Source organism: Chionomys nivalis, chromosome 4, assembly GCF_950005125.1.
Source record: "Chionomys nivalis chromosome 4, mChiNiv1.1, whole genome shotgun sequence".
NCBI lineage: Eukaryota > Metazoa > Chordata > Mammalia > Rodentia > Cricetidae > Chionomys > Chionomys nivalis.
In genome coordinates, this window is record NC_080089.1 from 56,751,222 (window position 1) to 56,765,053 (window position 13,832).

At 46.1% G+C, this 13,832-nt stretch overlaps 1 protein-coding gene across 1 annotated transcript; it reads left to right on the forward strand.

Moving 5' to 3' along the window:
• The first annotated feature begins 3,133 nt into the window (after positions 1 to 3,133).
• On the forward strand, positions 3,134 to 9,339 carry LOC130873518 (cytochrome P450 1A2-like). Its single transcript, XM_057768374.1, has 6 exons — positions 3,134 to 3,961; positions 4,530 to 4,647; positions 5,237 to 5,326; positions 5,569 to 5,692; positions 6,869 to 6,955; positions 9,045 to 9,339. Exons 1-6 carry the CDS (start codon positions 3,134 to 3,136, stop codon positions 9,337 to 9,339), a joined length of 1,542 nt encoding a protein of 513 aa, XP_057624357.1.
• Positions 9,340 to 13,832: the final 4,493 nt, after the last annotated feature.

Consider the following 13,832-nt stretch of genomic DNA (forward strand, 5'->3'; position numbering starts at 1 on the left):
ACAAGAACATTGTCCCACAAATGTCAGGGTGAATGAGACATGACCTCATAGGCTCATACATGTGAATACTTGGTTCCTTGTCACTGGATCTGCTTGGGAAGAATTAGGATGTATAGCATTGTTGGAGGAGTTGTGTCGCTGGGCGTGGGCTTTGAGTTTTCAAAACTCCACACCAATCTTTTTTTTTTTTTTTGGTTTTTCGAGACAGGGTTTCTCTGTGGCTTTGGAGCCTGTCCTGGAACTAGCTCTCTTGTAGACCAGGCTGGTCTCGAACTCACAGAGATCTGCCTGCCTCTGCCTCCTCGAGTGCTGGATTAAAGGCGTGCGCCACCACCGCCTGGCTACCAAGCCGAATCTTGATCACTCTCTTCCTTCAGCTATGGATAAGGACGTAAAGCTCCCTCAGCTACTGCTCCAGCACCTTGTCTGTCTGCTTCACTGCCATGATGATCATGGACTAGATCCTATAAAATTGCAATCAAGCCCCCAATTAAAGGCTTTATATCCTAACGGTTGCCTTGGTCATGGTGGTGTCTCTCACAGAACTACAGGCAGTAACTGAGATATGATGTAAGCATGTTGTATGTCACATCTGAGAAATCTGGTATTCATTCAAGAATGTAGCTTATTCTCCAGGCCATATCCATGAATCCTGAATTATCTTTCCAAAAATGTCTTCTGTGACTTTAAAAATTGTTCTTTGTTAAATATAGACTCTAAACCGGTTGATACATTGCATTTATTTGCTTATTAAAGAGTCTTGCAATGTAACTCTTTTGCCTCTTGGTCCTGGAACTTGTCTGGTTTGTTGTTGTTTCCCCTGCCTCCCTGCCCGATGATGTTGACTATGAGTCCAAATCTGTTGCTATAAGCTGTAATTCATGCCATGAATTTTCTTCAATGACTTTTAATTCCTTACCACCATAAACTGGAAGGAGGGTGTAGAGAGAGAGTCTCCTCTTAGAAATACAAATTTCTAAAGAAAATTAAAGATGAGCAAGTAGTCAAGACATGTTTCAGTGCCAGAGTCCTCATTTAGTATGTTTTGGATGTAGGTTCAATTATGCACACACACACACACACACACACACACACCACACCACACCACACCGGGGTGAGGCATGTTGAGGTAGATAGAACATACCAGTGATGGTTAATCTCCAGTGTTATCCTGAAGGGATTTAGAGTCACCTAGAAGATACCTCAAGGGCATACCTTTCCAGAAAGTTCAACTGCACACAGAAGACCCATTCTTACTTGGACCACACAATGGACGACATCTCTAGGCTTCAGTCCCTGGTTGAAGAGAAAGAGAGAGAGAGAGAGAGAGAGAGAGAGAGAGAGAGAGAGAGAGAGAGAGAGAGAGAGGAGAGGAGAGAAAAAGGAGAGAGAGAGAAAGAAAGAGAGAGAGAGAGAGAGAGAGAGAGAGAGAGAGAGAGAGAGAGAGAGAGATATGACCCGCTGACTCATGTTCCTGCTGCCGTGACTCCCTGCCACCAAGGACTACACTATTACACTCTAAACTTGTGAGGCAAAGCAACCTTCCTTCCTTAACGTACTTTCATCAGGTGGTTTGTCAATGGAGAAAAGTCAGTAGAATAATGCAACTCCCTCTCTGCCTTCACAGAGAGCATGAGCTGCCCCTGGTTGGCCTGGCCTGGGGTCAAGATTGTCGCTTTCTTTCGGGTACAGTGCAAAAGAGTATATACTGTACACCCTCTTAATTTTAGACCCTGGACCCTTAAATGCCATGGATGTTTATCTCCACCAGATCAGAACATCTTCTGACCCAAAGGGCTATTACTCAGACCCAACTAGAATGTGGAGACAAGGGATCTTGACCCAAAGCCAAGAATTGATTCTTCAACCTTTGCACGGTATCCAGCCTTGATATCAAGTGACCTGGAGTGTTGGGCCAGTCTGGAGAGGGTGGTGTTATAAAGGCCCAGTCATCGGAACCCAGAAGTCCTGGACAGACTCTTACTACTCTGCAATCTCCAGCATCTACCATTTAGGTATGTCTGAGTGCCTTTTCTGATCATGGCATCAGCCTCTATATTCTAAATGAAGAAATGAGGACCCAGTAGGAACTAAAGGAGATCTGAGGCTTTGCTCCTTGCTTCTCACCCTGGATCTTGGCTTCTCTTTCTAAGCCTCTCTCTCTCTCTCTCTCTCTCTCTCTCTCTCTCTCTCTCTCTCTCTCTCTCGTGTGTGTAAGTGTGTGTGTCTATTTGTCTCTCTGTGTGTGTATCTGTCAGTTTGTTTGTGTGTCTGAATGCTAGAGCTCGGAGGACAACTCTCAGTTGTCAGTTCTCTCTGTCCACCATGTGAATTCCAGGGATCAAACTCAGGTTGTCATGCTTGGCAGCAAGTTTTTTTTTTGAACCACTGAGACATCTCACTGGCTTCCTCTCTTTAATTAGGCAGTTTCAAATAGGCTGTCTCTAAGAACAGCTGTTTGGAGTGAGTAAATAAGAAGAGAACACCTGCCTGGCATTGGGGAGCCTTAGACCGGATTGTAGCCTACCTACTTCAATCTTCAATTATGGAGGTCTATGAAGACTCATTTTGGGGAGAGACAGCCTGTGGTATTGATAGAGAGTCATCGTGGAAGGGGATGCCACAGATCATTGCTATGATTCCAGGGAGACTGGCCTTCTGTTGCTTGGGCAAGGGGACATCTTCTGATCCATGGGTGTGTAGAGGGCTTTGACAGGGAGGCCACACTGTGTTAGACCCTTTGGTAGAAAGCCCAGGAAACACTCTGTAATTGGGGCTGGTGAGGAGATGTCTTTAGCTTCATTGTTTTGGAATGGTCATTTGTATCCACTCCAGTCTCAGAAATGAAAATGGGAGAAGACATAGACAGGAGAGCCTGGGGTGGAAATTCAGACACTAAAGTTGGGAAACATAAGGCTATAAGGCTCTTTTGCAGCCCTTGAATTCTGCGATGAGGTTAGGGCAAATTCCTGAGGGAGCAGGACACATGACAGGTATATCTTCACTGTCCTGGTGTGTGGCTGAAAGCCAAACAGAAAGTATCCTGACTGAATGAGAGAGTGAAGGAATAAAGGGAGGCTCAGAATCCGTGCTAAACCTCCCCATCCTTCCATTTCCCCTGCAGCTGGTACAGATGGCATTGTTCCAGAACATCTCCTTGACCCCAGAGCTACTACTGGCCACTGCCATCTTCTGTATAGTATTTTGTGTGGTCAAAGCTTTAAGAACCCGGGTCCCCAAAGGTCTGAAGAGTCCGCCTGGACCCTGGGGATGGCCCATCATTGGGCATATGCTGACCCTGGGGAAGAACCCACATATGTCACTGACCAAGCTGAGCAAGCAGTATGGGGACGTGCTGCAGATCCGCATTGGCTCCACCCCTGTGGTGGTGCTGAGTGGCCTGGACACCATCCGGCAAGCCCTGGTGAAGCAGGGAGATGACTTCAAGGGCCGACCAGACCTCTACAGTTTCAAATTTATCACTGATGGCCAGAGCTTGATCTTCAACCCAGACACTGGACCGGTGTGGGTTGCCCGCCGCCGCCTAGCCATGGATGCTCTGAAGAGTTTCTCCATAGCCTCAGACCCAAACTCATTATCCTCTTGCTACTTAGAGGAGCATGTGAGCAAGGAGGCTAACCATCTAGTTAGCAAGTTCCAGAAGCAGATGGAAGAAGTTGGGCACTTCGAACCTGTCAACTTAGTGGTGGAATCGGTGGCTAATGTCATTGGAGCCATGTGCTTTGGGAAGAACTTCCCCCGGAAGAGCGAAGAGATGCTGAGCATCGTGAAGAGCAGTGAAGAATTTGTGGAGAATGTCTCATCAGGGAATGCTGTGGACTTCTTCCCCATCCTTCACTACCTACCCAACCCAGGCCTCAAGAAGTTTAAGAACTACAATGATAAATTTGTTCTGTTCCTACAGAAGACCGTCCAGGAGCACTATCAAGACTTCCACAAGGTGAGACTGGGAGGCAGATAGTAAACCCATCACTCACAGGCCCAGAGAACATCCCCTCACATCCTAGTCCACGGTATTCGGACTGCCATGTGCTGGCAAGACCTAAGAAAGCTCAGGACCACTCAGAGACCTGTGACCTGCAGTCATGCCCTGTTCCCTACCTCTCCTGCCCCCAGGGCTACTCCTAACTCCAGAAAACAAAGGCAGGCGAATGGAGCCTTGGCAGAGCTTTGAATATGGGGTGTTGTTCATCTAAAAGCCATTGTTCTGTAGGAACATGAACCTCAACAGGGGCTAAGTTACTGTTTCAGGTCACTTTTCTTCCCTGTGTTCACACATACTTCTTCCTTCTCTGAAACCTGATCCCTGGGTTATGGGAAGAAGGGTCAGTGGTACAGGAAATGACTATGCTCTATTTAGGGCTGATGCCAGTTCAAAACTCTGAGCCCAAGTCTAGCACCTGGAGGGCAAGGCAGTTTCCAGACACTGGGGAAATTCCAAATGGGATAGGGCATGGTCTGGCCTTTGGCTCTCAAAATGCTAAAGTTCCCCTAAACTTGTGCTCTAGAACAGTATCCAGGACATCACAGGGGACCTGTTCAAGCACACTGAGAACTCCAAAGACAGCGGTGTCCAAATCCCTTATGAGAAGATTGTCAACATTGTCAATGACCTCTTTGGAGCTGGTAGGAGCCATGCCCCTGCCCTTTCTCCATCGGTGGCTATTTACCCATACCCACCCTATCCACTAACTCACCAACCACATGGCAGATGACACAGGACAGACAAGTGTGACCTCATGATGTGCCGTTAACTCCTCGGAAAAACTCAACCAAGTCCCCATTCATTTTGGGTCCTGGGTTTTTCTATCTGGAAAGTAAAAGGGTTCTACAACCTGGAGTCTGGCTTACAATTCTAGTAGCTGACTATGAAACCAGTGTTTAATAGGTTCTTGTTTGCTTGATTTGTTTTGGTTTTTGATGTGGTTGGTTCTGACTTGTTTTGTCTGAGACAAGGTCTCATCTCTGTATCCCACCCAGGCTGGTCTCAAACTTGGGACAATTCTCCTGCCTTAGACTCCCTAGTGTTGGGATTCAAGGTATAAGACACCATGCGTGGCTTCAAGTTTCTGTTGAGGACTCAGCCCTTCCCTCAGCATACACAGGGGTGGGAGCCCGAGAGGATAGGGCTTGCTCTGTTTATGGAGAAGCTTGTCTAAATTCTTTTCTTTCTCCCTGTTGTCCTTTCCCCTTCTTCCCACTCCCTGCTGCCCAGGATTTGAAACAGTCACAATAGCCATCTCCTGGAGCCTTTTGCTCCTTGTGACACAGCCCAATGTGCAGAGGAAGATCCACAGGGAGCTGGGTATGTGTTGCTCTCAACCCTTGAGCCTCCAGGTCACTTGTTGATCTACAAATACGTGTTCATGTGTCTACTATGTGTAAGTCCTAGGACATAGCATCCCCCACTTGTGCACATAAGGTGTGGGTGGACTGTGGGGTCTCAGAAACATGAGTAAACATAGCCAACATAGAGTGACCCTAGTATAACAGGGACACATATGTGTGGAGCAGACAACACCCCATGAGCTCTGCTGTGCTTTGCAGACACAGTGATTGGCAGGGATCGGCAACCATGGCTTTCTGACAGATCTCAGCTGCCCTATCTGGAGGCCTTCATCCTGGAGATATACCGATACACATCCTTTGTCCCCTTCACCATCCCTCACAGGTAAGGGCTCTGTTCTGTGACCCCTAAGTTGTCATACTGTTCACCCTCCCTGTTCCTGATTTCTGGGAACAACTCAGGCTGTATCTCATTCCTGAACATGGTAATTTCTACATCTGACCCCATCAATCTCTGGTCTACCTTACCCAGTTCAGTTGCTTATGGCCTCAGTGTTCACTCACCTCCACTTGTGTTTGCTCCCTATGGAATCTTCTGCTCCAGCCAGGCCCTTCTCACGTCCTTCACAAGGGTAATTCAGACACCTGTCAACATTGCTCAAACCAGACCTTCTGCCTGGAAATGTGTCTATCCACTTATCTGACTCCCAAACTCTACCCTTACCAAAGGTCAATCCTGACACATGAGTCTTCTTCCATCTAGAAGCCTCTTTTGCCCATCGGCCAAGTAGAACTTCATCCTCCGAGGATTTGTAAGATTTACAGCCTAAGTTCCCCGACTGTGAGAGTGAACATTCACCTCTGTCCACCCCATAGGCTAGTTATTCCTGGTACAAAATCTGCAGACTTTCTAGGGCAAGGCCCAACCCCCGATTTTTTGTCTTCAGAGACTGCCCCAGTGCACATCTAAGCACTGTGGAACAATGGTCTTGTACCCTGTAAGATTTGTCACTTGTATTGGTTTAATTAAGTGCTGATTGGCCAGTAGCCAGGCTGTAAGTATAGGTGGGACACCCAGAATAGAACAATTCTGGGAAGAGGAGAAGCTCAGTCTGCAGTTGTCACCCAGACACAGCGGAAGCAAGATGAGAATGCCCCACTTATAAAGGTACCAAGCTACATGGTGAACACAGACAAGTATTATGGGTTAACATAAAATATAAGTTACTTAAAAGAAGCCTGAGCTAATAGGACAAACAGTCTCTAATTAATGTAGGCCTTTGTGTGTTTCTTGGGGACTGGACGACATTGGAACTGGGCGGGACAGAAACTTCTGTCAACATCTGGGCACAAGAAAAGTCTAGTAAAGAAGTGTTGAAGTTGTAGGACAGGGTCCCAGCAAAAGGAAGGATAACCCCCATGTTCCCTGCCCTTCACATGACCTCCCAGGATGGGGCTTGGAGACTGTGGTAATCAGACACTGGGATGCAGTGGAGGGAGGAACACGCCACACCACAGCCTCTCCAAGCCCTGAGCTGGCAGAGCTCTCTTCTCTCCTCAGTACAACGAGGGACACCTCATTGAATGGCTTCCACATTCCTAAGGAGCGCTGTATCTTCATAAACCAGTGGCAGGTCAACCATGACGAGTGAGTACTTAGTCCTGATGGGAAGGTGAATGCTCAGTATCAGGAAGGTTGTCTGTCCCTTCGGGAACTGCTTATATAAGGACCAACACTCACTGCTACTTAGCCTGTCCCAAGTGACAAAATTTAGAGCCACTTCCTCAAACTCGGTGTACAGAAGAACTTAACTAGGTATCTGGTGTGGAGGTGAATGTCTATAATCCAGTCTCCTCAGGAGGCTGAGGCAGGAGGATTAGAATGAGTTCAAGTCCAGTCTGTACTTCTTTGTGAGTTTTAGGCTAACCTAGGCTTCTCACCTCTCTCATGGAAGAAAGGAAGAAAGGAAGGAAGGAAGGAAAGAAGGAAGGAAGGAAGGAAGGAAGGAAGGAAGGAAGGAAGGAAGGAAGGAAGGAGAAATTGACTAGGAAGTCTCTTTGCTCCAAGGTCCCAGTTGGATGGATAATGAGGATACATCATATTACTTATTGGGAATGATATAATGATCTCCTTGAAAAAAATTCTCTCTTATTCCATTCAAATCAGGACATATTGACATGAGAACCCAACATATTTGTATTGTCAATTTTTAGTTCAGAAAGGAAGCATAAGCCAAGCAAGCCAGTGATTCCTCTTGCTTTAGGCATTCAGGGAATAGGAGGGAAAGAAACAGGTTTTCCTTCTTTCAAATTCCTTTTGATAAAGCCTTATATCCTTCAAGTAACAAATCAGAAAGGATATATAGCTCATTGGTAGTGTATGTGATGTGGAAGGTCCTAGGATCAAATCTCAGAACAACATTAAAAAAGAAAAAAGGAACTAAGAAAACCACTATCAGCCACTGGGTAGTGTTCCCACAAACAAAGGCAGGCTGATCTCTGAATTCTTTGCCAGCCTGGTCTATAGAGAGAGTTCTAGGACAATCAGGCTACACAGAGAGACCTTATCTTGAAAACCAACACAACAAAACCAACCACTATCTTGCATCATGGGAATGGTTCAGCAGGTAAAGGCATGCTCCTCCACACCTCACATCCAGAGTTCAATCCCCAGGCCCCACGTGGTAGAAGGGAAGAGCTGACTCCTGCATGTTGTCCTCTGACCTCCACATGCATATGAAGAATAAAAATAAAATTATAATTTAAAAATTAAAAATAATCAAAATCCACTCTCCTTACAATGGGCCATTTTAGAAAGAATGTTATTTTCAGAAGCACTACCATGATTGGAGGTGCAGCTCTGTGGGTAGAGTGCCCTCTACCGTGCCCAAGACCTGGGTCCATCCCCATCACCAGGTGTAGAAGCCCAGGCCTTCATCCCAGCACTTGGAGGTAGGTGCAGAAGGGTCAGAATCTCACACAAGGTGATCTGGGCTTATCTATGAAGTTAAAGACCAACTTCAAACCCACGGAAGCAAACAAACACAAGTTTGAAAGCAAACAAACACAAAAGAACCATCACAAAGGAGATAAACACGGAGTTGGTTCCTTCCCCACAGGCTCTTGTTACCCTCAGTCTTTTCTTTCTTTTTTTTTTTTATTGAAAAAAAAAAATTTTCCGCCTCCTCCCCGCCTCCCATTTCCCTCCCCCTCCTCCCGCCGCTCTCCCCCTCCCCCCACCCCCCACTCCTCTTCTCCTCCCTCTCCAGTCCCAGAGGCGGTGAGGGTTCCCTGCCCTGTGAAAAGTCCAAGGTCCTCCCCCCTCCATCCAGATCTAGGAAGTTGAACATCCAAACTGTCTAGGCTTCCACAAAGCCAGAACCTGAAGTAGGATCAACACCCCGTGCCATTGTCCTTGGCCTCTTGTCAGCTCTCATTGTCTGCCATGTTCAGAGAGGCCGGTTTTATCCCATGCTTTTTCAGTCACAGTCCAGCTGGCCTTGGTGAGCTCCCAATAGATCGGTCCGACTGTCTCAGTAGGTGGGTGCACCCCTCGTGGTCCTGACTTCGTTGTACATGTTCTCCCTCCTTCTGCTCCTCATTAGGACCTTGGGAGCTCAGTCTGGTGCTCCAGTGTGAGTCTTTTCTAACACGGCATTCTCAAAGAAGCTGGGAGGACCTAGCTCCCCTTTCTTCCCAGAGCCCACCCACTCAGGTCCTGTCTGTTCCTCTTGCAGGAAGGAGTGGGAAAACCCCTTTGAGTTCCGTCCAGAGCGGTTTCTTACTGAGGACAGCACAGCCATCAACAAGACTCTGAGTGAAAAGGTCATGATTTTTGGCCTGGGAAAGCGTCGGTGCATTGGAGAGACCCCGGCCAAGTGGGAAGTCTTCCTCTTCTTAGCCATCCTGCTGCATCAGCTGGAGTTCAGCGTGCCACCAGGCCTCAAGGTGGACCTGACACCAACCTACGGGCTGACCATGAAGCCTCCGATCTGCAAACACCTTCAGGCCTGGCCACGCTTTTCCACGTGAAGATGGCCGAGGCGGGGGAAGAGGAGCCATGGGGCCGTCACTTTGTTTTTTCCTTCCTTTTAAAATGACAGCTTTTTTGGAGTACAAATCTTTCACCATTTAATTCACTTCTAGTCAATTTTAGAATATTGTCTGTCATAATCCCCATACCTATACTCATTAAGATTTTTGGCTATTTCTCCTAACCTGTCTCCCTTGCCCCTCCAGATGCCAATCTAGCTTTTGACAAGTAGATTTGCCTACTGTCGCCATTTCACACAAACCCCATGATGTGTGGTCTGTGACTGGCTCTTTTCACTTAACACAGTTCTTTCAAAGTTCATTTGTGTGGTCTGTAGGGTAATAAACCTGGGTTGCTTGAGCCTGCGCCTCCAAGCAGCCCTCATTCTGCTTCCTCATAGTTAATGTGGGCTTTTCTTTTCTGCTTTCTCTTCCTCTCTTCTTCTAGGACTTCAGTCTTTGAATACTTAAAAGGGACAGAGAGGAAGGAACCAGCCTGTGGTGGACATGTCGTCCCTATGTCCTATCCTCAAACAGTAGAAGCTGTGACTTTTCATGGTGAGGGCAGAATCACAACCCCAGATGTATGTGGGTTGACTGGAGAGTGAAGACAGGGACCTGGCCAGATGATTCTGTGGCCAAAGGAGATTGCTGTACAAGCCTGAGGACCTAAGGTTGAACCCCAAGGCCTCATGTATAACATGGGGACATGGCCATACCTGCCTATAACCCCAAATCTATGAGGCAGAGACAGGTAGATCCTGGTAACTTACTGGCCAGCCTAGTCAAACAGTCAGCCCCCCCAGGTCTAGTACGTAATCCTGTCTTAGAAGAATAAGGCTCAGAGTGACAGAGCAAGATCCCTGACACACTTCTCTGGATTCTGAATGCACATGCATGGTTTGGGCATGCACACCCCCTTGTTCATGTGCACCTAAACACAACACACCAGACACAAACATAAAAGGGGGAAATGAACATACAACTCATAGGATGGAAGATAATTGCAAAATATACATCATGTCAGGTATATGCAAAGACTTTCTATAATTCAAAAACCCTCCAGTTTAAAAGTGGACAAGGGACTTGAGTCAATGATTCTCTTAAAAATATAAACAACTGGGGCTGGAGAGATGGCTCAGTGATTAAAGAGCCCCGACTTCTCGTCCAGAGGCTCCTGGTTCAATTCTCAGCAACCAAATGGTCACCCACAACTATTTATATCTGTACTTCCAGGGGATCTGATGTCCTCTTATGACCTCAACAGGTACCCAGCATGCATATAAAACACGGATATACATACTGCCAAACATCCATACACATAAAGATAAATAAATCTTTAAAAGATATATAATTGACCAATGTACATAATACATCCAATACCATAAGTCACCAGGGAAACAGAAGTGAAAACCACAATAAGGTGGGGTGGGTAGCAAACATCTATGGGTCCAGTCACTCGGGAGACTGATAGGAGGGTCACTTGAGCCCAGGAGTTCACTATAAGCACGGGCACCATAGCAAAACCTGCTCTCACAAAATCAATTTTAGCTAGAAGTGGTGGCATATATTTTAATCTCAGCACTTAAAAGGCTGAGGCAGGAGTATCTTTAAGAGTTTCACCACAGCCAAGGCTTCGAAGTGAAACCTTGTCTCAATCAATCAATCAATCAATCAATCAATCAGTAAATAAATAAATGTAATAGATATCCATGGCACAACTTGTAACGTACAGTTGAGTCCATCATGAAGGGAAGTCAAGGCAGGGACTCAAGGTACAGGAACCTTGAGGCAGGAATTCAAGCAGAGACCATAGAGGAACACTGCTTCCTGGCTTGGTGTTAATTTCTCACACAACACAGGACCACTTGGCTGGGAGTGGCACTGCCCACAGTGGGCTGGACCCTCCCACACCAAACATTAATCAAGAAAATGTCCATATACATGCCCACTGGCCAGTCTATTGGAGACAGTTTCTCAGTTGAGTTTCCTTATTTCCAAGTGACTCTAGTTTCTGTCAAGTTGATAAGTAGGATGTCACTAATTTTTTAAATGGAACATGATAAGTATTGGGGAGCATGTGGAAAAAGTATAACCTTCATATGTTGCTGGTGGGAATACACTCTGTTTCAGCCTCTGTGAAAATGATTCAGTAGTCCCCCATGAAGATAAACACAGATTTATCTATGATGTGACCACACCACTCCTTCTCCTCCATACCTTCCCTACCATGACAGAGTGGATCTCCTCAAACTGTAATCCCTGTAAAGTCTTCCTCCCTAAGTGGATCCCTGTGAGGCATTTGGACACAGCCATGAGAAAGGACTCACACATGTGGTCAGCTCACAGAAAGGAATACTGGTCAGCCCAAAGTGGATAAATCTGCATAAGAACAAGAGGTTTCCATAGGATCTGAGAATGCAGAATGAGGAGCTGAGTTTTGTTTTTTGGTTTTGTTTTTTGTTTTTTGACTTACCATCTAAGGACTATAATTTCTGTTTAGGATTATGAAAGAATTCTAGAAAGGGAATGGTCATTGTTTTGTTTGTTGTTGTTTGTTTTAGTTTTCTAAGACAGAGATTTTTTGTGTAGCACTGCCGTTCTAGAACTTACTCAGCAGAGCAGGCTGGCCTCATACTCAGAGATTCACCTGCCACCGCCTCCCAAGGGCTGGGATTAAAGACGTGTCACAATGTCAGGTTCCTTCTGCACTCCTGCTCCTTCAGTTTGTTTCTGCTCTCTTTAAGACTCAGAAAGTTCCAACCAAATATGTCCAAAAAACGATGATTCTCTGAAATAAGAAGGAGCCAGACTTATTTCCAAAGAGGTTAGTCCTCTTTGAACTAAAGCCTAGAGAGTTGTTGTCTGTGGATATCATATCACGGTGGTCTGTGGATTTGAAAAATATTAATATTGGGAATATAAGGAGGAGGAAGCCCAGCCCTTGGAGAGCAGGGAGCAGCAGCCTTCTTCTCGACTCCTTGTTGAGAAAAGAGGCATGGCTCCAGTCTGAGGGGCATGGACCACGCTCCAGAGCCTTTAGCTTAGTGGAAGACTACCTGGGCATGATAGCTCATGTTTTTGTGGCATTATTCATACACTTAACAGGTGTTAACTATGACATTGTCATAGGTGTATTTTATGTGTCTGAGCATATTCACCCCCCCCATCACCTTCGGCTCCCACTGATTCCCTTCCTCTTCCCCACCAGTCTTCCTTTGACTAGGGTTTCTTCTTCCATAATTGCAGGTGTCAGGTTGTTTTTACAGGAGCATGGAAAACTTACAAGTGGCTACACCACTCGGGAAAATGTTTCTGCCTCCTCCAGGAACCATTGACTGTCAATATCAGAAAAGGATGGGGCCTCATGATCCCCTCTCCCGTTTATGACTGAGCATTGACTGGCCTGGTCTTGTCAGGTAACTAGAGCTGCTGTGAGCAGCACCCTATCACGGCCTCAGCTCTCACAGACGCTCCACCTCCTCTTCTCCAAGCCTTCAAACGGTTGATGCAGATGAATCAATCTTACATGTATACAACCTCACATCAAACGATATATCTGGGGCTGAGCATTTAACAGTCACTTATTCTTAGCCCTTTGACCAGTTCTAAGTCCCGGTATTGACTGCTCCCCATTGTAAAAGGAACTTCTCTCATCAAAGTGGGGAGAGCCCTAATCCATGGACATAAATACAAACATTTAGAAGGCAGCTTGACAACACATCCATTCAGAAAACTACAGTAGCAGTGATCTCATCAGAGCCTAGGAGCTTGCCAGTTATGAGCTATTAGCAGGCTTCAAATCCAATCAGAAAGTGTTGGGCCTTACTAGTTACGCCACTGTAGTGCAAGGGGGTACATATTGGTGGTTAATCTTGAGTAACTTGATTGGATCTGGAATCAACTAAGAAACACATCTCTGCATGGCCCCAGAGTGGACAGGCAGTACTCTCCATCAGCAGCCCAGATATAAAGAGGTCCAGGGTTAGGGGCTGGAGAGATGGCTCAGTGGTTAAGAGCACTAGTGGCTCTTTCAGAGGATGCAGGCTTGATCTCCAGCACCCACGTGGGTAGTAACAACTGGCTGTTCCTCCAGCTCCAAGAGATCCTCTGGCTTCTAGGGACATGAGGCAAATATATGGTGTTCAGATTTGCATACTGGCAAAACACCAACCACAAAATAAAAATAAATATAAATAAATAATTTTATACGATTATGTATAGTATTCTGCCTACATGTATGCCTGCAGGCCAGAAGAGAGCATCAGACCTCATTACAGATGGCCGTGAGCCACTAGATGGTTGCTGAGAATTGAACTCAGGAAGTCTGGAAAAGAGACAGTGCTCTTAATCTCAGGGCCGTCTCTCCAGCCCTAATAAATTTTTGAAAAATGGAAAGCATGTACACAAAAATAAAGACATATCAGATAAAAGAAGCAGGTGTTTTTCTGCTTGACTTCACCTCTTTTGTTTGTTTGGTTTTTGGTTTTGTG